Source organism: Paroedura picta, chromosome 7 (assembly GCF_049243985.1).
Source record: "Paroedura picta isolate Pp20150507F chromosome 7, Ppicta_v3.0, whole genome shotgun sequence".
Taxonomy (NCBI): Eukaryota; Metazoa; Chordata; class Lepidosauria; order Squamata; family Gekkonidae; genus Paroedura; species Paroedura picta.
This window is the reverse complement of record NC_135375.1, coordinates 114,031,023-114,055,185: the sequence shown is the minus strand read 5'-3', so window position 1 is coordinate 114,055,185 and position 24,163 is coordinate 114,031,023. Positions and strand designations below refer to the sequence as shown.

Genomic DNA, 24,163 nt, shown 5'->3' with positions numbered 1-24,163 from the left:
CCCTCCTTCCACTCAGGAGTGTCCCTCCTACCCACTGGCGCAGCCACCTGAGTGGAAGTCCTGAAGGCAGCGTGGATGAGGCTTGGGAGTTCCCCCTGCCCGCCTGCAGCCACCCGAGTGGGAGGCTAAAAGGTGGTGTGGGTGAGGCCTGGCTGCTTCTCTTCCTGCCTGCCTGTGCAGCCACCTGAGTGCAAGGCTTGGAGGTGGATGTGGGCCACATGCATGCGGGCAGCCTGCAGCGGGGCTTGCAATATGGGTCCCCCTCTCTGCCTCCCCATGCAGGCGGCCCTCCACCCACGGTGCCTAGGCTGGGGCTGGCCTCCCCTCCCCTCCCAGCTCCCACCCACTGGGGGTGGCGGCCTCAGAGACCCCTGGGAAAAGGGTTGATCAACCCCCCTAGGGGTCACAACCCCCAGGTTGAGGACCACTGACTTAGAGGAATTAACAAGAGGGAACCTGCACTTAAAGGTAGTGTCATGCCAAGGTCATCTTGACTTAGCTGTTTTCAAGCCAGCATTTCTCAGGCTTCTGAGGTCTGAGCAGAGGAGATTTCTGAATTAGAAGTGGAGACTCTGCCTGCCACACCCAGTCTGCATTTGAAATGGTTTGTTTTTAAGATTGTGAATGAGGAAAATACACATACACCCCCCCCCCACCCCCATTAGCCGCCCTATGCTGTGTTTCTTCATAGTCCGAAGGAAGGCATCACGCTCTGCTAGGGGAAGGATGTCCAAAACCAGAGTTCAGCTGGAAAGAGGCAGGGTCAGAATAGTGACTCGGGCGGAGAAAGAATGAGCAATCTCCTACAGCAGGGGCTCATGGGAATTGTAGTCCATGGACATCTGGAGGGCTACAGTTTGCCCACCCCAGTCCTACAGTATGAAAAACGCATTATGGCAATTCAAACTTTCAGTTTTAGTTTTTTTATTTAATACTTCAGTAGTTTAATACAACAAATACAAAACAATATAAATTAAATCTGGTTTAAATCTGAGAATCCTCTCTATTTACACAGCTTCTGTGCTTCAAACTTTTCTGCAACAGGAACATTCAAGCCTTCAAATAATACTTTGTTCTTTGAGAGCAGGAGAGAGAGAGGGGGGGGAGGCAAAGGAACAGGTCTGTGTGAAGCACCACATGACCTGCATTAGACCACCAGGGCTATGCCAAAAAAAAGGGAGGGAGGGAGGGAGGGAGGAATTCCTGTGCCTGGGAGTGAAAGCTGGACAAGGAAGGAAGGAAGGAAGGAAGGAAGGAAGGAAGGAGGGAGGGAGGGAGGGAGGGAGGGAGGACGGAAGGAAAGAAGGAAGGAAGGAAGGAAGGAGGGAGGGAGGGAGGGAGGGAAAAATGCCAACATAATGTAGACATCACTCACGTTGTGGATGATGGGGAAGCAGGATGACAAAATTAAGCCTTTAAGAAAAATTGGACATCTCCAGGTCCCTCTGGTCAGAAACGAGGGCCTGTTCTGTGCTAATAATGTCACAGTTTAACCCCCATCCCCCCCATCAGCATCCTTAAGACTCTTCTTGGGCCTTGGCATCTATTCCAAATCCAAGTCCAGGATGGTTTTTGTTTGCTTGGCAGACTGAAGCCCATTTGCTCAAAACTCTATCCCCCAAATCCAGAGTAGAACCAGTACGCTCCCATTTCCTTTCTGAAAACAGAAGGTATTTCAATATTTTGCATATATCCCACTCAAGCCATAATTATCCACCCAGCATAGCACTTTTATTTGATTCAATACAAAGAGAAGAGCTTTGCAGCAACAGAGTATGCTCCCTTTGAAAGTCGAAACTGCTTGAGCATTTCAGCCTTTGGACCGTCTGCCACCAGAAGGCCCCGTGGATTGACCCAGGACAGCCTATTTAAGTCGCTGAAGAACAGCAATACACAAAGCAGATTCTTTCAGGGTTTCCCCCCAAAAAATCTGGGACTTTTGAGGAACAGCTTTATAATTAAAATAATTTAAATCTGAGTATCCATTGTGCAGCAACAAGAAGTGCCTTTAATAAATTAGGACCTAAGAGATTTCCAGTGGTCCTCAATAACGAGCAAACAAACAGAAATCTTCCAATACATGAGTACCAAGGGAAATTTTGGTCTTTAACGTGGCTCCATTCCAGCTGTGCCAAGGGGCCTCAAGCTGGTAAATACTGAGCATCCAAAGGCAGGAAAGATCTTTCTAGTGTGGATAAAGAGGATGTCATAAGGTGGCTATTTCATGAACATGGGAGGCAGCCCCTTATTTTTTGGCATCCGTAAGATCTGCAATTCCACCAGCTATGAGTTAGTCTTCACAGGTCCATTCTGCTGGGGGGCGGGGGGGGGGGTCCATCTCCTGACATGAGCGATTCTTCTGCTAGCAGAACAACTTCCACAATCAGGACAGAGTGCAGAATAGATCTGTGGGATCCAGTCTTATATCTGCTTTATTACCACTTTCCCAAATACTAGTATATTCCAAGCAGAACTGTACTGCCTGGAAGACGTAAACGTAAGTGTAATATGTTCACTTTCATCAAGTAAAAATCTACGTTTTTGCCATCCAAAATAAAAAAAAATGAATGTGAGATTCCTATACCATGTTCTACTCCACAATGAAGAACATTTTGGGAAGAACCGAGAATATCATTTATCTTTTCTCCAAATTGTTAAGTTGTCCAATAAGGATGACGTGACTGAGAATATATTGGTAAGTATTTAGAAAATAATATTCCATGGGATGGTTATTTTGATTACAACCTAAACTTTAAAAAAGCTCCATTATCAGGAATGACTCACATTTCGGGGGGGGGGGGGAACCAGCAGTAGTACTTAGGAAAGAAGTCACCAAGCATGGTGCTACTAGTGCAAGAACTGGAGTTTTTGTTAAGTTCCTACAGACTTTTCTGGGGTCTTCTTTCCCTTCAAAATGCCAAACGGAAAGCATTGTCCCCAACACCACAAGGTGCAAGGTGCAATGACTATGGCAATTCTACCCTTACCTGGAAATCAGATCTTCTGCATTAAGTCTTCACTCACAATGAAGTGCTAGCAGGCATGGGCTATACCATTTCAGGTGAGACCATAGGTTGAGCGTTCCCGCCCTACAGGACAACTTCCTGAACACAGGGAAATGGCTACTTTAGGAACCATCTGCCCTGAATTTTGTATCTGTAGCAAAGCCCCTCCCATTCTAAGCCACAGGCCAGAAGAGTAGACTGCCTAGAGCCAAGCAGCAGAAGACTGCACCAGACAGGCTAGACCCAGGGTTAACTTCTCATCAGCAGAACGGAGCCTTCCTGTTTGCCCCCTTCCCCCTACAGCCCCAAGCGCTGCTTCTGGGGGACTGGGGACCCCCAAGGAACAAGGCAAGCTGCAGCAGGAAGGGTAAATCAGCAGAAATCTGGATCCAACCCATTACTGATTAAAGTACAGGCTGGGCTGCGGCCACAGTCAACTGAAACACAAGCTAGCCAATGCTGCTTACAATGCCACAATATGCTCCAAACTGTAAAGGGGTATTCAGTGTGCTGTTGTGAGTGTGGGTTCTCCTTTGCGAAAGGAATTTTCAGCTGGCTGGCCACGGGACTCTCAAATGCAGGGCACTGAGAACCGTTTCAGCAACAGAATGACACGTTTTCTGACGCCACTTTGAGCAGAGTTCTGACCTTTTAGGCCAGCTGATTTCAATGGACTCTGAAGGCCAGACCCCTCCTTCGGATGGCATTGTTAGTGTGCTACATTTCCCACTCTCCCCATGTAGCAAAGGCACAGAGAAGTGTGGGAAGCTCTTCTGGTCTCTTTGTTTCTTTGAAAAAGAACGCAATATCCTAATGCAGGGGTAGTCAACCTGTGGTCCTCCAGTTGTCAATGGACTACAATTCCCATGAGCCCCTGCCAGCATTCGCTGGCAAGGGCTCATGGGAATTGTAGTCCATGGACATCTGGAGGGCCACAGGTTGACGACCCCTGTCCTAATGGACAGCAAAGCTCTCGCATGCTAGTATTTTCTGCCTTTAGAAGAAGAAGAAGAAGAAGAAGAAGAGTTGGTTCTTATATGCCGCTTTTCCCTACCCGAAGGAGGCTCAAAGCGGCTTACAGTCACCTTCCCATTCCTCTCTCCACAACAGACACCCTGTGGGGTGGGTGAGGCTGAGAGAGCCCTGATATCACTGCTCGGTCAGAACAGCTTTATCAGTGCTGTGGCGAGCCCAAGGTCACCCAGATGGCTGCATGTGGGGGAGCGCAGAATCGAACCCGGCATGCCAGATTAGAAGTCCGTACTCCTAACCACTACACCAAACTGGCTCTCTTTACCTCTGAGATACCACCTCTCTGGATAATCGTGCTACTGTGGTCTACTTAGGTTTACTGGCAGGCTGTTTTGCTAGGCACCAATCAATGCCAACTCAGAGTCCTGACACCCTTCAGTGCAACCTAAAAGCCCACGCTCAAAAAGGAAAGGATCACAGAGGCTAACTTTGCTACGCATCACAATCTGGGACAGCGGGAGCAAGGGACGCTTCAAGACAGTTGCCGGTCCCTCTTCAAGTGGCACATCAGAGGGGTCAAGAAGTACTGCATTACTGGGCGACGTCAGTCTAGCTGCAAGGGGTACAACAGGGCAGTGCCCCTCCAGATCACACTGTCCTGGTCTGCAGATACTTCCAGCACGAAGCTCTGTGAGCTTCACTAATCGCTAATGTCTAAAACAGGAACGTGTGGATTCTACAACGCATTTGCAGAACGGCCTCTGAATTTCAACCTGATGAGTCTCGCTTAGTAAGAAGGGGCAGGTGCTGCACAAAGAGCTTCTAGTACAAAAAAAGAAAGGTTCACAATGAACAATCGACAGAAGAGAACAGGGAACCTTTCTAAGGCAATATGTTTGTAATAATATATACAGAAGGAACAACCATAACGGCTTCTAGATCAATTCCGTTTTCATTGGCTTCATCAGTGGTGGAAACCTCCAATCCTCCAAAAACCGTTTGGCCGATTGATACTAAAATATTAACAATAGTAATATAAGGAAAGGCGATAGGATTTTGCCACCTTTGATATTACAAACAATTTTCGGAGGATTGGAGGTTTCCACCACTGATGAAGCCAATGAAAACGGAATTGATCTAGAAGCCGTTATGGTTGTTCCTTCTGGTATATAAAAGATGTAAAAGAAATGGTATTTACTCCTTGTATATATTATTACAAATATATATTGCCTTAGAAAGGTTCCCTGTTCTCTTCCAAAGAGCTTCTAGGGCAATACAATGTCTGCCAGAAAGCACCAGGTCATGACTGGAAAGGTATTGGGGGTGGGGGGCGGCTATTTTGTGCCGAAGAGACCGACAACATTGCACTGGCTTTTGAAAAACCAATACACTAATGCCAGGATGGCAACGTTAAGTGGTACACAAAACACACACACTCCCTTGGGGAGTTCAGGAGATCCTAAGAGCGACTGCTTCAACCCATCTTAAACAGTACCCAGTTGTGTGGGCAGAGAAATTGTGAACAAAAACGTGTTTATAGGGTAGCAGAAGTTAATCCAAAATAACAACAGCTTGTGATGTAACTTGCACGCCAACCTGGGAAGGTAGATGCTATTTTAAAACAATGCAGTAGGAACGTACTCTTGAACCGGCGTGTCGCTGGAGCCCAAGTCATTTGCACTGCAACACCCACGCAGCCACACCCTGTTTTCAAGCATTTAGAACTCCCAAGGATAATTCTCCACTAATGGATGGCTTGGGAGATTAAGTGCAAACCTGATTCATTTCTATAGAAAAATAGGAGATAGTTTGCTGACTTATGTGATTTCAGAGCTTTAAGCTCTGCTCTTGCTTCCCACAAGCAGGCGAACTCTCAAAAAGGAAGGGACACAGACAGGCCTCAAATGCTAGACAGCCTATCAGGGGTAGTCAAACTGCGGCCCTCTAGATGTCCATGGACTACAATTCCCAGGAGCCCCCTGCCAGCGAATGCTGGCAGGGGGCTCCTGGGAATTGTAGTCCATGGACATCTGGAGGGCCGCAGTTTGACTACCCCTGGCCTAGATACTTCAACTTCCAGCGCTGTAAACAAGCAGCTCATTTGTAAGAACACAGCATTACCTGAACGTCTTATCAGACGCATCTTGGGGCTAAAACGCAGGAAGAGCTTTGGCACAGGTGGTGCCTGAATGAGAGAAGCAGGGCCCCACCCTGCCCTGCTGCTTCCTCCCGCATTTCCCATCCAGTCCTCCAGAGAGAGCCCGGATGGAAGGAATGCTGAAAGGGTCAGGATGCGGGGCAGCAGGCACAGCAGGGCGCCACTGCCCACTTCAGAGTCATCAATGGTCGGGGCACATCAAAATCACTCCTGGGCGGGCTCAGCTTTTCTAACGGGGCCCTCAGGCGGCCCATTATATTTTGGCATCTGCCGCTTCCAGGCGGCACGAACCAAGCTCTTTTGCGCTGGCTTGGATCCCACAGGTTTGTTTCACTGGCAGAGGCACTTTCTTCTGGAAGGAGGCTCCCTCCAGAAGAGAAAACCACCTCTGCTAGCAGGGTGGGCCTGCAAGACCCCCCCAGGATGGGGAGGGTAGACAAAAACAGCTTAAACGCATTGGCTCTATTGCCCCAAGCCACTGACATCTAACACCTCTGCCCCAAGCCACTGACCTCTGCCCCAAATGACCCAAAAGCCTGTTGTTCTATTATTTGCTATTCTATCAACGGTTGTTGCTCTAACCTGCTAGCAGCATCAGTTCCCAAAGGAAGAGTTTACGTGGCACTAAGACTAAGTCAACCTCATTGTCAAAAGATAAAATATTTATTTCTAACAGATTTGCTGAAATGTAAACAAGGAAACCGCTGGGCGTCAGAACGTTATAAAATCATTTCCCCCGAACCAATGAGGCCCACCTCATGGTCACCGGTGTGACATCACTTCTTTCACACACCCCTCCTGCGATCCACACACCTCCTCCTGCTTCGGGCTGCAGGGGAAAGGGACCCTTTTCTGAAGAGGCCAAGTTCCTCCCCCCACTTCTCTCCTAAAACATACCTTCCCTCTCCTTCGGTGAACATTGTAGAACTATGACACTTGCATTAAGATAGTCCTCTTAAAGAAGCAAAAACAAGCCCTAACTTGGTAGCACTTGAGGTTCATCTGGATCCAAAGTCGATTGTTCACCTTCAGAGGAAGGCCTGCGACAAACAAGTTGAGTTAGTAGCAATCTCACCGTTAAAGTGTTAAATACAGAATCTAATTCGGGGTAAACACTCCCAGGCCTATGATCCACCCAGCCTCTCTTGGCCTGGTGGGAAGCCTCTCTGGCTGGGGTGGCCGCAGGCGTCCTCTTGTAGCAGTCATTCTTGTGGCAGACCCCCAACGTCGCTTTAGCCAATTAACCTTTTCAGCAGCGTTGGCCGGGCAAAGGGCCAGCAATACTCGTTGGGAACAGTACCGTTGACGTTGCATTCAAAAAACGAGAACATTGGAAACCAGATCCTGGCCCTCCGGCTCTGCTGATAGGCCCGCGTGTTTGCCAAGGTGTGGTAGTACAAAAAGAGTCTGGTGGTGATGTAGAAGGCAATGAAGACATCAATGGAGTAATGTTCATGAGCGGCCAGGATGAAGAAGATCCCGAAGAGGTTCAGCACCCAGGACAGAGTGTGCAAGAAGTTCCAGCTTCTTGGTGTATCTAAGGAAAAGGACAGAACAAACACCCGCTCTTAGACACAGCTGGACGGCAAAGAGGAGAACGTGCCGGACTGAGACCCGCCAGTCAACAGCTTACGGCATTTGGTGGTTTTATGCATTTTTGTTTATCAAATTTATATCCCACTCCCTCTCTCCCAAACAGGACGCAGGGCAGCTAACGGCTTGTAACATACGCCCAATAAAAAGAAACAAAAGATACAATAAACAAACTTTTAAAATATAAAGCAGTTAAAAATCATCCCACTATCTGGCAGGGTAGGCTGTGTAGATGGGGAAGATGGTGAGGCATACCAGCCGCCAGGTGGATGACAATCACCCAAAGGCCACCCCAAAAAAGAGCAGTCTTGCATGCCCTGCAGAACCCAGGGAAGTCCCACAAGGCATGAACCTCTTTGGGCAGCAGGCTCCACAGGTCAGGTGCCACTACTGAGAAGTCCCTCACCCTTGTTGACCCAAGGCAAGCACTTGGTGGATCAGGGACCCTCAAGAAGTGGGAAGAGGAAGACTGGAGAAGACCAGGAAGATTCTTTTGGGAGAGGCAGTCCCGAAGGAATGAAGGTCCCAGGCTGTTTAGGACAGGGGTTAGGCAAACTGTGGCCCTCCAGATGTCAATGGACTACAATTCCCATGAATTGGACTACAATTCTCATGGGATTTGTAGTCCATGGACATCTGGAGCGCCACAGTTTGCCTACCCCTGGTTTAGTGCTTTCAAGGTATGTATCAACACTTTGAACAGGCACTGCAAACTAATTGGAAGCCGATGAAACTGCTGCAGGGTAAGTTTTACTTTACCCTAAGTAATGCACATTACCCGAGTCCAGTCTTGAGGTGGCCCTTGCCTAAATTACTGTGGCAAGATCCTCCCAAGACAGATAGGGAGTCATTTGGCGGGCCCGGCACAGATGGTAAAACGCAGCCTTGTCACCGAGGACACGTTCTACCATGGAGAGCAAAGAACTGAGCCATACCCCCAAGCTCCTGTCAGAGCCAACCGTAGAAAGGGCAGGTAGAAGTGGCCACCTCAACGGTCCAAGCCTCCCCCAGCCACATAATCTCAGATAGATTCCGCTTCTCCTCCTGACAATCTCCACCCAATAATATCTTGTCCAACCCTACTTCCTAGAAGCAAAGAAGTCACCCACAAAACCTACTGGCAGTGACATCTATGAAGTTCATCTTTTCCACCCTTGGCCAATGCTCTAACCCAGGGGTAGTCAAACTGCGGCCCTCCAGATGTCCATGGACTACAATTCCCAGGAGCGAATGCTGGCAGGGGGCTCCTGGGAATTGTAGTCCATGGACATCTGGAGGGCCGCAGTTTGACTACCCCTGCTCTAACCACTACACCGCAATCATAAAAAAAAAAGAGGTGGGTGAATTAGAGATACACCTAGATTCATCATCATGCCTTTCGACGCTGTACTTACATTCCGTGACGAAGAAGTTCAGCATCGTCAAGACGACCGTGTGTCCGCTGAACATGTAATCCCCGCAGGTATGCACTCCAGTGAGCGTCATGCCAAACCCGCTCCAAATGGCAAAGGCTCGCTGAAGCTTCGCCCCCACGTTGCCGTACAGCTAGGAGGAACACGTTGCAAAAATGTTAAAGAACTCGAACCCTTAAGCTTGTACAATCAAGCCCAAAAGGTAACTCTTAGCTACGCTGCAAGCGTCACTATCCAGGGGAGGAGGAGCACCAGAGGTGCAGCACCTCTCCTGACAGCTGGCCTAAACATACTTTCATTCCTTACTCCTGGCCTGGGGCGAAAGAGCCTTCACGGAGCAGCCAAGTTAGGATGGCCCCATGGAGCTTGGAAAGCAAGAGCTGACACAAAGGTGGCTCGCCTTTGCCTGCCTCTTCGCAGTGACCCTGGACTTCCTCGACACTCTCCCATGCCAGGACTCACCAGGGTTGCCCGGCGTAGCTGCCAAGATCCGAGGAGACTGGCCGGCCTGCACCTGCTCAGACAGGGCTTAAGTGGCCTGCCGTGCTCTAAAGACCACACTCCCTGACACAGGGATTCAGCTCTGCTCCCTTCAGTGTTGTTACAGTCTTTGGCAGGGGTAGTCAAACTGCGGCCCTCCAGATGTCCATGGACTACAATTCCCAGGAGCCCCTGCCAGGGGCTCCTGGGAATTGTAGGCCATGGACATCTGGAGGGCCGCAGTTTGACTACCCCTGGTCTTTGGCCAACACAAACACCACATTCCACCATGTGAATGTAGAGAGTCATATTCTATATCATTCAGGTGTGTCTGAAGCAACAGAACAACATTTGAGTCCAAGGGGAACTCTAGGATCAGCCAAGTTTAATTCTGGGTAGAAGCTTTTGTGTGCCTGCACAATTCTTTCAACGTAAAAACTTTATTTTTACAGCCTTCCCTTCCTGGTTGGCTCAGGGCGGATAACAAGCTAATCATATTCAAACATAAATTTCATAAAGTAAGCCATCATAATATAAACCTGAATCGTTTTTTAAAACATCTCCTTAAAAACCATGCTCTACAGCTCTCCCGCATACTCAAGCCCCTTGCCCAGAAACACGGGTGCAAGACCAGGCGATAAGCGGCTGGGTCAGAAGGATCCAGCCCCTATTTTTAAGAAGTGGTTTAAACGCAGCCTCCTTTAATCTCTCCGGGAAATCCTCTGAAGCCAGGGACAAATTAATAGTCTCCTGGAGAGGACCCAAATCTCCTCTTCCACCAGCCATGAGGGACACAGGTCAAGGGGGCATGTGGTTGGCTGAACAGCTACCAGAGCCCTATCAACACAGGCTGGGGAGAGCAGCCTGGAGGTCCAAAATGGCCTCCAGTTGAGATGGCCAAGGGGCCTCCAGTTCACAGCCCGCATCAAGCCACCACTCTGCCTGAAGCTCTGTGGGACAGACAGACTCTCTTTCTCAGCCTAACCCACCTCACAGGGTTGTTAGAAGGGTAAAATGGAGAGACACCAACCTGAGTCCCCTTGATAAAAACACTCTTCTGAACTGTCCTGTTCTACTCATTTTGCAGAAGACTTCCTGGCCTGGTATGGGAAGGCCATTCCACCAAGCAGCAGCCACCCCACAGAACATTGAGGGATGGGGTGGCCCCTGATCTTATCCATTTGCAGGGTGGCACCTTCAGAAGGCTTTGCTCAGAAAAGCAAAGCTCTGCTGAGGGAGCATCCTGAGAGGGGTGTTCTGCAGACCACGCAAGGTTGTAAGTAACAACCAGCGCCTTGAATCAAACCCAGAGACAACCATGGCCACAGCTTAGGTTTCATATGCGGTATCTAGCTCCTGATAAGAACTGGGCTGCAGTGTTTTGCACCCGCTGGAGACACACACCCATGCAGACTGCAGCACAATAGTCTAGCCATCTGTGGCGCAGCTGCGCATGGCCGGACTGGCTGGGTTGAGGGCAGAAGCCAGCCTCTGTGAAGATGCAAGAAAGCATTTGTGAAGCTACGTTCATTTGTTTCTCCATTCGTTCCACTGGGCCACACTTAAGCCCTTGGTATTTAATTGAGTCTGTGACGGTCAACTGGACCCGTCCTGTGGGAAGTGCAACACCCACCAAGAACGGTAGAAAAGGAAAGAGTAAGAGGTCTCTGAAGAAGTGGGCTGTGGCTCATGAAAACTCCTCTGCGGCCACCAATGTTGCTAGCCTTGCGGTGACCTTTGGCTCTTTTCTGCTACTCCAGAGAGACTAACATGGCTACCGACCTTGATCGCCCTCCAAGAAGTCAGCCTTCCTCACCAGCATCACCTCTGTCTTATCAGGGGTCGGCCCCAATTAGCTCACCCTTTGCCAGTCAACTACAGTAGCCAGGCACTAGCTGAAGAATTCCCACTGAAGCAGGCAGACTCTCTTGTGTTTCTGCTGTATGTGTCGCCCAAAGGACCTTCTGCTGCCCACATCTGTGCGATGAAAAGGGAGCTTTATTCCCAGCCTTTTTTCCCTTTTTTTTTAAAGAGAGGGCTACCAGTGAAACTCAGAAACTGCCTTGATGACTGCAAAGATGCGCTTGCTTGGCACAAACTAATTCCACTTTACAAGGGAGGCTGGGGAATGGGGAGCCTTCTTCATACCTTTCCAGAACATTGCAGATGTTGGCCTGGTACCGACAGGGAGGTGACAAACATTGTGATGCACCGCAAGAGAAACACAGTGCCCATAAGGCTGCACATTCGCCGCAGGAGGATAGACCTAGAAATAAGCAGGAAGACTTACTTCTGTAATCCAAGTCACCCCACACAGCACATTCACATCAGGGGTCCCCGACATTCTGCCCAGGGGGACCACAGCACCTGCCAACACCTTTGCTGGTGACCACGTTTTGAGAAAATGGGCAGGGTCAGCTGGGACTTTTGACTAGGAATGCTAATTGGGCAGTAGCTGCCACCACGGCGCAAGGATCTTCCCTGTGTGTCTGATAGCCAAATCCAAATAAATAAATAAATAAATAAATAAATAAATAAATAAAATAAAAATAAGCGACGGCAGCCATTTTGTAGCTGGCTCGGCCTCCTGTAGCAGTTATTTGGTGGCGGCCATTTTGCGTCTGTGCCTGCCCTGCTGTGTCAAAATGCTCAAGCTGTCCAAGACGCTCAAAACTGTTGGGGAACCCTTTGATATTGTGCCAGGAGATCATTTAATTCTCGGAATGTGTTTTACAAATCTGGAAATCACAAAGGTCTTTGATATGAGTGCTTCTCTGAAACTATGCTTGTGTGTTATGTAAATGACTCAGAGAAATCATCTATGCAATTAAAAACAGAGACACGAGCAATGTGCGTGTGTGGGGAATTCCCCTCGTGCCATATTCATTAGAACAAGAAAACCCTAGCTGTGTCCTGAACAACGCTCTCTTGTGCTGGGCCTTCTTGCAATGGAAACACACCACTCGCTCTTTGCACTAGCAAGTTCTTTTACATGCCAGAATTTGATATTTCCAATTCACCAAGCCTGCTTACCTTGCAGTGAGACATCTAGGCCCTGACCTAGAAAGAGCACCGTTCATCTCACCTGCTGCACTTCGATGGAGCAGCTTTGCTTGTTCTTTGGGGTGAAAACCCATGACCTTCCAAATGATCTTCTGCACCCTCACCTTCAAAGTGACTGTGTTCTTTTAAACAATCAAATAAAGCATGCTAAGGGCTACCTGACAGATCACTGAAACGGAGTCTGCAGAGGTCACCACAGCCTCTGTTATTGTGCTACAGGAGTTGAGATCTCAAGAGGAGAAAAGAATACGACTGGTGGCTACAGAAAATCTCAAACAGGCTCAGCTTTCAAAAATGGTCAGTGATGCCCAAGAGTTTAAAGGGACACCGCTGAGCTCCGCCCCCAACTGAATCACACTTTGTTTCAGCTCTGTCTGTTCTCAGATTTTCGTAGTGCAAGCACAGCTGAACTGTTCATCGGATGTCCCATCAAGCTAAGTGCACCTGACTCACCCTACGTAACCCGCCTTGGGGCTCAGAGAGAAAGACACACTGTAACTAGCCAAAATGAAAAACAGACAGGATAAACAGATAGTAGACCACACATTGAACATGAGTCAGCAGTGTGACTCAGTGGCTAAGAAGGCAAATGGGATTTGGGGCTGCATCAAATGGAGTATCGTGTCCAGATCACGGGAGGTGATGGTACTGCTTTACTCAGCTCTGGTACCGCTGTACTCTGCTCTGGTTCGGCCTCACTTGGAGTACTGTGTTCAGTTTTAGGCACCCCAGTTGAAGAGGGATGTTGACAAACTGGAACGTGTCCAGAGGAGGACAACAAAGATGGTGAGGGGTTTGGAGACCAAGACATATGAAGAAAGGTTGGGGCAGCTTTGTCTGTTTAGCCTGGAGAGGAGACGACTGAGAGGGGATCTGATAACCATCTTCAAGTATTTAAAAGGGTACCATACGGAGGATGGAGCAGAGTTTTCTCTTGCCCCAGAGGGACAGACCAGAACGAATGGGATGAAATTAATTCAAAAGAAATTCCATCTAAACATCCGGAAGAAGTTCCTGACAGAGCGGTTTCTCAGGGGAACAGGCTTCCTTGGGAGGTGGTGGGTTCTCCATCTTTGGAAATGTTTAAACAGAGGCTGGAGAGCCATCTGACGGAGAGGCTGAATCTGTGAAGGCAAAGGGGTGGCAGGGGACAGTAGATGAGCGATTGGGATGTGAATGTCCTGCATAGCGCAGGGGGTTGGACTAGACGACCCATGAGGTCCCTTCCAACTCTATGATTCTATGATTCTAGGTCAGAGTGCAGATGGGCAAAACTAAAGCCTTCTGCAGGAGAAGCAGGGGAGCTGCGATCAGGCTGCCTGGCTCCCAGGCCCTCCTGGTGGGTACGCATTTGGCATCCTGCTCACCCAAGAGATCCTGTTGTAGGCCAGAACAGATGTTATCACTGCCTCTCCTCTGGATTGGGTCAACAGGATTCAGGCTCCCTGTTCTTAGACTGCCCGTCTCCAACAGGTGGCTGTCATCAGGTCGGCCTGGGCTTGGTGGGCTGCCTATTATTTTCCCACCAGATGTAACTATACAGCTAGAATCAAGGCTATACAGCAGGGGTAGTCAACCTGTGATCCTCCAGATGTCCATGGACTACAATTCCCAATTCCCAGCATTTGCTGGCAGGGGCTCATGGGAATTGTAGTCCATGGGCATCTGGAGGGCCGCAGTTTGACTACCCCTGCGATACAGGACTTAAGTTTGAGCAGCTGGTACCCGGAGGCGGGAACGGCTATGCAGAATCTCCTGCTGGCAGAAGCACATGGGTTTCCTAAGCGCCCATCAGAAGCCCACGGATCCCTGAAGCCAATGGGGCGCTGCAGCGGGACAGGCGCCTGTGCACTGGCTGAGCAGCTACTCAGCTCTTCTGCAGAAACAAGCTCACCCTGGGAAGGGGGCTCACTTTCCTGCCCTCTCCACAAAGCTTTTCTGAGCAGAATGGGTTTCAGTTCTCCCCATCAATGGTGTACTGCAGGGGTAGTCTACCTGTGGTCCTCCAGATGTCCATGGACTACAATTCCCATGAGCCCCTGCTAGCGTTTGCTGGCAGGTGTACTGAATTGTAATAATGGCAGACCATACAAATGCTTACTCCATGGATTTACTGCCCTCTTTCTTCAGGTTGGGGGCGTTAACAATTGTCAAGCAACTATACCTGTGCCTGTGGAGGAGGAGGACAAGTAACCAGATGTAGCAGAGAATCACTCCACATACTTCAGTCATGGCGAAAGCCCAAGGGATCCTCGGAACACTAAAAGACAGAAGGGGAAGCAATGAAGCTTTAATTCAAAAGAAATTCCGAATTCAAAAGAAATTCCATCTAAGCATCTGGAAGAAGTTCCTGACAGAGCGGTTTCTCAGTAGAACAGGCTTCCTCGGGAGGTGGTGGGTTCTCCATCTTTGGAAATGTTTAAACAGAGACTAGATAGCCATCTGGCGGAGAGGCTGATTCTGTGAAGGCTCAAGGGGGTGGCAGGTGACAGTGGATGAGTGATAGGGATGTGAGTGTCCTGCATAGTGCAGGGCGTTGGACTTGATGACCCATGACATCCCTTCCGACTCCATTATTCTATGATTCTATGAAGCCCAGACTGATACACAAACAGACCTTGACCCTGGGGTCTTCCCTAATCAAGGAATTAGAAGCCAAAGGTTTCCTGGGCATAAAGACTTTAGGCCCTTTTTTTCAAAAAAGTCATTTCCCCATAAGACTGGAGAACACCTCAGGATGTTGAAAGCTTCTGTCTCCAAATTCGGGACCCTTGAATGCAGCCTTGCTCTTTCCCAGGAGGCTGTAAGTGGTTTGGAAGGTGGATCGATGTCTGTGGCAGACCCCCTCGCCCACGGTCACCTCTGTACACAAACTGCACAGGTTTTTATGTTCTGTTTCCAGATAACATCTAGTCTATATGAAGACAACCTGCTTTCTTAAGCCAACTACTAAACACATAATCTTGTTTATGACCGTGTTGACGGTTTCTGTTTTTAGCGGTACACCGCAAAGTGGGGTGCAAAGTTTGAGTCTGAAACGGTTCAAGGTCCACAGACTTGCAAACCTTCCAAATTTTCAATCCAGTTAAAGAGCTAATTAAGTTGAAGAAATTTTTAAAAAATCCAGGGGAATTCACCTACCTCTCTCTATCCCTTCCAGGGCCATCAAGAAACCCTGGTTGAGATAGCCTGGCGCAGACAGTTAGCCACTGCTGTTTAGTTTGAGACTTTAGTGTAAGGCTAAATAATGGAGCTTTATTTCTCTCCTAACAATGATGGGGGAATGGTCTTTGTGGCAAAACCCAAACATTTGCAGACCTGGGGCCCACCAACCTCAGCTGTACTTAGGCCTCACTAGAGATGCCATTCTTCCTCACCTGGTAACAGATCAACCCTTCCATCTCTGTGCCCATGACAAGATGACACTATTTGAATATGGAAAAGCAGGAACTTTGCTGAACACGGCTTAGCATCGAGAACCAGCTTGGTGTTATAGTTTAAAAGCGGCAGCTAGGGTTCTACACGGTGGTGTCCGAATCAGCCATTCCAGGCCAAATTGACTGTTCCAGGCTGCCACACACAACCCTAGCGGCCGCTTCTAATCTGGAGAGTGGGATTTGATGCCCTGCTCCTCCACATGCAGCCAGCGGGGTGACCTTGGGCTGGGCACAATTCTTTGTGGAGTGTTCTCACAGAGCAATTCTGTCAGAGCTCTCTCAGCCCCCACCTCCCTCACAAGTTGTCTGTTGTGGGCAGAGGGAAGGGAAGGCGGCTGTAAGCCACTTTGAGACTCCTTTGGGTAGTGAAAAACAGGGTACTAAAGAACAGCTCTTCTGCTTCTTAAAACAGTGGTCTCACGCAGCACTGGGCCATCAGATAACAAACTGAATAGAGCCACACTGCTATAGAGCCAGTTTGGTGAGAGCCAGTTTGGTGTAGTGGTTAGGAGTGCGGACTTCTAATCTGGCATGCCGGGTTCGATTCTGCACTCCCCCACATGCAGCCAGCTGTGTGGCCTTGGGCTAGTCACAGCACTGATAAAGCTGTTCTGACCGAGCAGTAATATCAGGGCTCTCTCAGCCTCACCCACCTCACAGGGAGAGGTGAGAGGAAGAAGACAGGAGAAGAAAGAAGTGGGGAGAGGAAAAAGAAGACGAATGTAAGCCACTTTGAGACTCCTTTGGGTAGAGAAAAGTGGCATATAAGAACCAACTCTTCTTCTGTTCTGACTGAGCAGTAATCTCATGGCTCTCTGAGCCTCACCCACCTCACAGGGTGTCTGTTGTGGGGAGAGGGAAGGGAAGGCGGCTGTAAGCCACTTTGAGACTCCTTCGGGTAGAGAAAAACTGCATATAAGAACCAACTCTTCTTCTTCAGTAATATCAGGGCTCTCTCAACCTCCCCTCCCTCACAGGGTGTCTGTTGTGGGGAGAGGAAAGGGAAGGTGATTGTAAGCCGCTTTGAGCCTCCTTCGGGTAGAGTAAAGCAGCATATAAGAACCAATTCTTCTTCTTCCTTAATAGACTCCAGTTTTATTATGCACAGTTGGTTGTGCAGCAACTGTAAACCCAATCATCAATGTTTCTGATAAACTTTCCCTCCAATATAACAGGTTCAGTCCAGTGGCAAAAACCAGTTTAATTCTGGTTATAAGTTTTCACCTGCAAAGGCTTTTTTTTTACCCACAATTAAACTTGGTTGGTTTTAAAGGTGCTCTCAGACTAAAACTTTAATCTATTGCTACAGACCAACATGGCTACTCACCGAAACATTATCCATTTCTACTATTTTTATCTGATCACAACACATTACATTGGACCAGGGAGCTCTTCCAGGAGAGAAAACATTAATTTAGACTTGATTTAATTTTTCAAGCGAAGTTGTTTTACAGAATCAGACTGAACTTGCAGTTTCCCCCGGAATCTGTCCTTTGGTGTAAACTACTTGGTCCACATGCTTTGGCTTCTTCTTTGTCAAAGTATTATTGACTTCTCCCTCCAGCGACAAGCGAATTCTGTACCCTGACCCGAGCAGTCTGCTGATCTCAGAACTGAATTTGAATATTATTTTATTTTACTGCACTTATTCCTCCCACCCCCAGAATGGAATATCATCATTTATTTTACTTTGATTGTCTCCTGCCTTTCTTCCACTTCACTTATCCAAGCTGGGGGGAAATGTGTTTGGCAGGAACCTGGGGAGATTGATCAGGAAAGCTTTAAACAGAAGTCACAAGAAGAAGATGATGTCCAACGTAGGGATTTTAATGTAGAATCCCTACAAATGCCAAAGGCCTGCCTGGGAAGGACATGGCAAATAGAATCAAGGGTAAGTGGCTTCAGGTGCCTATAGACTGCATGGGCAATTAAAAGGGAAGAGCCGAAGAGCTCAAGCTTCTCATGCAGACAGAAAGCTATGACTTAACAGGCATAATAGGCATCCACCAGGCATTTGCTTGCGGCCGACTGACTCAAAACATCTGCCGGTGGCCCCCCATGACTACCCAGGGATTTATCACTGTTATTGTTCTCTTCGAGCCTCTTGTGGCACAGGGTGGTAAGGCAGCCGACATGCTGTCTGAAGCTCTGACCATGAGGCTGGGAGTTCGATCCCAGCAGCCGGCTCAAGGTTGACTCAGCCTTCCATCCTCCCAAGGTCGGTAAAATGAGTACCCAGCTTGCTGCTGGGGGGTAAAACAGCAATGACTGGGGAAGGCACTGGCAAACCACCCTGTATTGAGTCTGCCAAGAAAACGGCATCACCCCAAGGGTCAGACATGACTCGGTGCTTGCACAGTGGATGCCTTTACCTTTATTGTTCTGTTAAATACTGTTCTGGTTGTCATGTTATACTATGTTTGTTATTTGTTATACTGTTATAATGTTCCATGTAACTATTACGACGTTTTATGTAAACCGCCCAGAGCCGTACGGAAGGGCGGTATAAAAATCCAAAGAAATAAATAAATTACAGAGACTTATGACCAGAATGCAGTAGTGTATGGATATGAGTTGTTCAGAAGAAACAGAAAAGATCGAAGGGGAGGTGGAGTGGGGCTGTTTGTGAGGAGAGGGCTTGTCTGTCAAGAGAAACTAGAGGAGGAGAGTGACGCTCCAGTGGAAAGTATCTGGGTGAAGATAAGGAAGGAGAACAAAGAGTATAGCGGTTGGAGTCTCCTACAGACTGCCTGACCAGGGTGAGGACCTGGATGCTGCCCTCCTTGATTATCTTGACAGAACATCTGAATAGTACCTTATAATTATAGGGGACAAGATGTCATATTTCCACTGTATACTGCATTGGTCAGACTGCACCTGGAGTACTGTGTGCAGTTCTGGAGGCCTCGCTTCAAAAAGGATGTAGACAAAACTGAGAGGGTGCAGACCAGGGCAACAAAGATGATCCAGGGCCTGGAGACCAAGCCCTATGAGAAAAGGCTGAAGGTGTTGGGATTCCTCAGCCTGGAGAAGAAGAGGTTGAGAGGGGACATGATTGCTGTCTTTAAGTATTTCAAAGGCTCTTACTTAGAAGAGCAGGAAACAGTTCCTGTTGGCAGCAGAGGCTAGGACCCACTGCAATGGCTTTAAACTCTGTGTAGAACTGTGTATGGGCTAGATATCAGGGGGAAATTTCACAGAATAGTTCAGCAGTAGGATGGGCTCCCTGAGGAAGTGGTGAGCTCCCCCTCACTGGCCATCTTCAGGCATCGCCTGGACAGAGTCTTATCCTGGATGCTTTAGGCTGATCCTGCATTGATCAGGGGCTCAGACTAGATGGCCTTCATGGTCCCTTCCAACTCTATGGTTCTATGATTCTACAATCAGGACCTAAAGCAACTGTTAAGCTAAGCAGGTTTCACCCCCATTTTGCAATGTTAGACGTGGTATGATTTCAACTTCAGGTGTGCCAATTAGTACCTGCTTGTGGTTAAGCCTTATCATCCCTAGGCCAGTTAATGTTCAAAGACCAAAGGAAGGGAGGGGCAGCAGTTGAGATTATGATCCCTGGAACACAAAGTCATGAAAGTGCATCATATCATCCCTAGGCTGGCTAGCACAAGCAAAGCGGAAGATGCAGTAATTAAGCATAGCCTGAAAGTAGCAATGGAGATTCAGAGAGCTGGATGTAAACACCTCTAGCAGGAGATCCTTTCAGATTTGCTGGGGACACTGACTACTACCAAGAAATAAGTTCCCCAGGAGAAAGGACTCTCTCGTTGGACAGAGACCCAGGACAGTAGTGGATACCTTTCCAAATTCCTGGGACCCGTGATGGGGACTGCAAAATGATTCCCTCACAGTGGATCAAGCCAAAGGTTCATCTACTCTAGCACTGTAGCCAATCATATGACCACAAAAGATCTGTTAAGTAGGAGGCAGAGTAGGAGGTTTCGATCTTTAAGGCTATATGCAGCCTGGCTCCTACATATCTGAGGGGCCACTTATCTGCTTATGACCCTCGCAGAGCTCTGTGCTCTACAGGTATGAATCTGCTAGTTGTCCCAGGCCCAGGGCATTTTTGGCCCTGGTCCCAACCTGGTGGGATGAAGAAGAAGAGTTGGTTCTTATATGCCGTTTTTCTCTATCCAAAGGAGGCTCAAAGCGGTTTACAGTCGCCTTCCCTTTCCTCTCCCCACAACAGACACCCTGTGAGGTGGGTGCTCGGTCAGAACAATTTTATCAGTGCCGTGGCGAGCCCAAGGTCACCCGGCTGGCTACATGTGGGGGAGCTCAGAATCGAACCCAGCTCGCCAGATTAGAAGTCTGCACTCCCAACCACTACACCAAACTGATTCTACACCAAACTGGGATAAGCTCTCAGTAGAGCTAAGGGCTCTGACAGAGCTCTCTGGGTTCTGCAGGGCCTGTAAGATGGAGCTCTTTGGCCAGGTGTTCAGTTGAGGCCAGGGCAGAGACCGGAGTTATCAATCTGTGGATCTCGCCCAACCCCTTTTGATCAGGACCCCCCCGGGTTAACTTCACCCAGGATCATCTATGTAAGAAACAAGACTAGAAACAGCAGGGTGGTGGATCTAGGAGACAACAAGAATTTGGTGACATCGCCATCATTTGTAATTGTAATAAGGGGTATTATATGTTTTATTTTGTAATTTTCATTGGTTTTATAATTTGTAAACCACCACGAGACGGCTCATGTTGGGAGTGGCGGTCTAAAAATCGAATAATACATAAAATAAATAATTTGTTCAGACCTTTTAAAGCTGTCCAAGCTAGAAGCTACTACCATGTCTTTTGACAGTGAATTCCACAAAGTTCATCACACATTGTGTGAAGAAGCATCTTCTACTGCCTGACCTGAATCTGCCACCTTACTGGGGAGCAGGACAGAGTTCTAAAATTGCAAAAGTGGGAGAGAAGTTCTGCCCATTTCCTCCACACTATGGATACTAGTGTTGTGTTCCTTCTGTGCAGAGAGATTGTGGCTCAAACCCTGGCATCTCCTGTTAAAAGAAACTGGTGGGATATAAAAGTCCTCTATTTTTAGAGCCACCACCAGTCTGGATAGACGATACTAACCCTCACGGACCAATGGTCTCATTCACTGCAAAGAAAGACCTAAGCATTTGGGGCTTTTTAAGTATAGGAAAAACATGACAAAGAACATATGAAGCTGTCTAGCTTCATATGTTCTTTGTCATGTTTTCCCTATACTTAAAAAGCCCCAAATGCTTAGGTCTTTCCTTGCAGCTTTTACTCTCAAACAAAATTCTACAAACAACGCAACATTTTCCCAAGAGAATCAAATGTACAGGCTGGGTGATACCTGGCCTACCAGCTGTCCATGTGAAAAGGACCTCAGGATTGCGGCTGATCGCAAACTGACCACAAATTGGCAGTGGGAGGCAGCTACAACAACAACAACAACAACAACAACAACAACAACAGGCTAATGCATTGATGGGAAGATCGTATCCAAGTCACAAGAAGCAACAGTTCCGCACTAGGCTCATTAGACGTCTTCTGAAGTACCGCAGTACAGTCAGTTATAGAGGACAAACTGGAACAAGTTCTGTAGTTGGTATGAAAGCAGGTCGGCACCTGGAAGAGAAGTCCTTTGAGGACAGGCTGAAGGAATGTAGTCCCTTGGCCTGCAGAAGACTGAGGGGGAGACAAGGCTGGGCTCTTCAAAGATCTGAAATGCTATCCTGCAGGAGACGGCAAAGACTAGCTCTAAAGGGTTTATTTTACAGGAGGGAAGATTTCAGTTGCGAGCAATTAAACAATGGAACCAATTAGCCAGGGGTGGGCGGGCTTTTATTTATCTGATTATTATTGTTATTATATTTATAGACTGCCCCTCTCTGCAAGAGAGCTTGAGGAAGTTTACAAAAATAGTTTAAACATTCATAATAAAAATTTTAAACATCCTACAATTAAAATTCCCAATCCAACCCCACTACCCCACCCTACCCCTCTTCCATCTGGCCTACAGACTGGCCATTCCTTCCCTCGCTGGAAACTGTCCAGGTATCTGGAGAGGAACAATCCCTTTAGATTTATGACACTAATTCCAGGGGGCTGGGACGGGAGGGCCGGTTGAAGCCCCTTCCACCACCACCACCACCACCACCGTAGGCCTATTTCAGGATGCTCACAGTGCTGCATCTCGCATGGAGTTGCTTTAAAGCTGGGATTAGAACAGATCGGCAGCCATTCAAAACATCCTCAAAGCGCCAGGAAAAATATCCCAGAGAAAAGTAGAAGCAGGATACATATAACAGCTTCAGACAGAACCATGGAGGATGTAACACTTTTTCTAATCCAGCTGTCCCATTATCCCTGTCCATTCACAGCAAGTGAGAAACATGGCTGCAGGCAGGCAGGCAGGCAAAATATGGATGTTGCTCCCCAAGCTGCTTGGCAGGTGTTGCCCGCTCCTTCTCAGGAGGCTGCAAGAATGGAGACATCCCCGCAGACTCACAAGGCCAGAGGCCTCAGCTGACGTCTGGTGCCTTCCTGTTACTACAACGGTTTCTCCAGTGGTCTGTCTCCGAGACAATGGGCGACTGTTCTCCTCCTGCCTTCTGGCATTCTATACTCCCACCGAACGCTCTGCCCATGGAAATGCCACCCTGCAACAAGAGCTGTCCTTCAGTAGTATTATAATTCAGTTTCTATCACTCTCTCTCTCCTATTTACATTGCTTGCTTACTGTGTCATATGTGGAACAGAGAGCCAAAGGCTGGTCACCTGGGTGGATTAAAAAAAACCCAAAAATCTGTTCAACTGAGGCCAACTGAGAGCTATGGTTTAGGGCAGAGATCCCCAACATGGTGTCGCTCACAATGCGTTTCTAGAAAGTTTGCAGGTGGGGCCAGCTGGGATTCTTGCCCAGCAAAGCTTCTGATTGGCTGTGCAGATTAAGGCAACTGTTTCAGCAGCAGCTGCCACCAGCGTGTCCATTTTATTCCCTCAAATTCCACTTTCGAAGTGTGTTTGTTAATTCCCCTTCTGCTCCCCTGCACTTGGGATTCCTCCGTGCATTTGGCCCGGTGTTCGACAACAGACATTTTTATGGCTATGTCAGAATCCCAAAGTTGTCCACAGGCTCAAAAAGGCAGGGATCCTGAATTGGGGCAGCATTCTGGATAGCCATAATAGTCCCCCGTGACATCTGGCCCCATCCCCCAAGGGAGGACCACGGTCCCACCAGTCTTTCTCCTGGAAAGGGGCTCATGACAGCTATTATCTGCTCACAAAGGGAGGCAGGGAAGATGTTATTGAGATACTATCTTCAAAGCCCATTCCTAAGAATCTTAGGGCCCTCATTAGCAAGGCCAGCCTAGCAGGGCCCTCATTAGCAAGGCTAGCCTAGCAGGCCAAGAGGCCCTCGTCAGCAAGGCCTCCACCACGACCCTTTGCCCAGGGCCCTCTCCCCTTACCTGCTGCTGGCTCCAGGCACTGAGGCATCTGAGAGCAAAAGCCTAGAGTCCAGGAATGGAGGGCAGAGCCAATCAGGACAAAGCTGCAGGGGCAGAGCCAATCAGGACAAAGCTGGCTGCACCATGATTGGCCCTATTCTAACTTGGACAGCCGGACACGTCCCACCCTCTAGGTTGTTTCATAAATATATAGAGGAACAACAAAAGATAAGGATTAGGGAGATTATTCTTGAAAATTCTACTTCTTTCGCTTTTCAAATCGCAATGTTTAAATCTGGAGACTTGTGCAGGGGGACAGAAACTACAAAAATGAAGAGACAGAGGCCATTTCAGAGCCCTGCTCTCTGGGTGCCCACCCTTGCTCACACTGGATTTTGATGCTGCTGGCCGCTCCCGCAAAATGCATCACAAGGAGAGGGATAAAACACTCTTCCCTCCCCATAGAGGAAAGAACGAACAGCCTCTTGCTGTGCTTTCAGACGGCAGAGCCAGCAGTAGCTCACCAGATTACCAGCAAGATGACCTTTGTTCTGCACAAATGTGGCACAGGTATGCACCACTGGCCAAAAAGCAAGTA

General features: G+C 48.3%; 1 protein-coding gene across 3 annotated transcripts in view; it reads right to left on the bottom strand.

Annotated features, from left to right (window-relative positions):
- Positions 1 to 6,776: 6,776 nt before the first annotated feature.
- Positions 6,777 to 24,163, bottom strand: part of SAMD8 (sterile alpha motif domain containing 8) — a 37,614-nt gene continuing 20,227 nt past the window's right edge. For all 3 annotated transcript variants that reach the window (XM_077346004.1, XM_077346002.1, XM_077346003.1), the window contains exons 3-6: positions 14,848 to 14,943; positions 11,769 to 11,886; positions 9,123 to 9,273; positions 6,777 to 7,672 (exon numbers count right to left, since the gene is read on the bottom strand). In XM_077346004.1, coding sequence (XP_077202119.1) covers positions 7,368 to 7,672; positions 9,123 to 9,273; positions 11,769 to 11,886; positions 14,848 to 14,943 — 670 coding nt within the window. In that variant the 3' untranslated portion in view covers positions 6,777 to 7,367. The remainder of the gene's footprint in view (positions 7,673 to 9,122; positions 9,274 to 11,768; positions 11,887 to 14,847; positions 14,944 to 24,163) is intronic.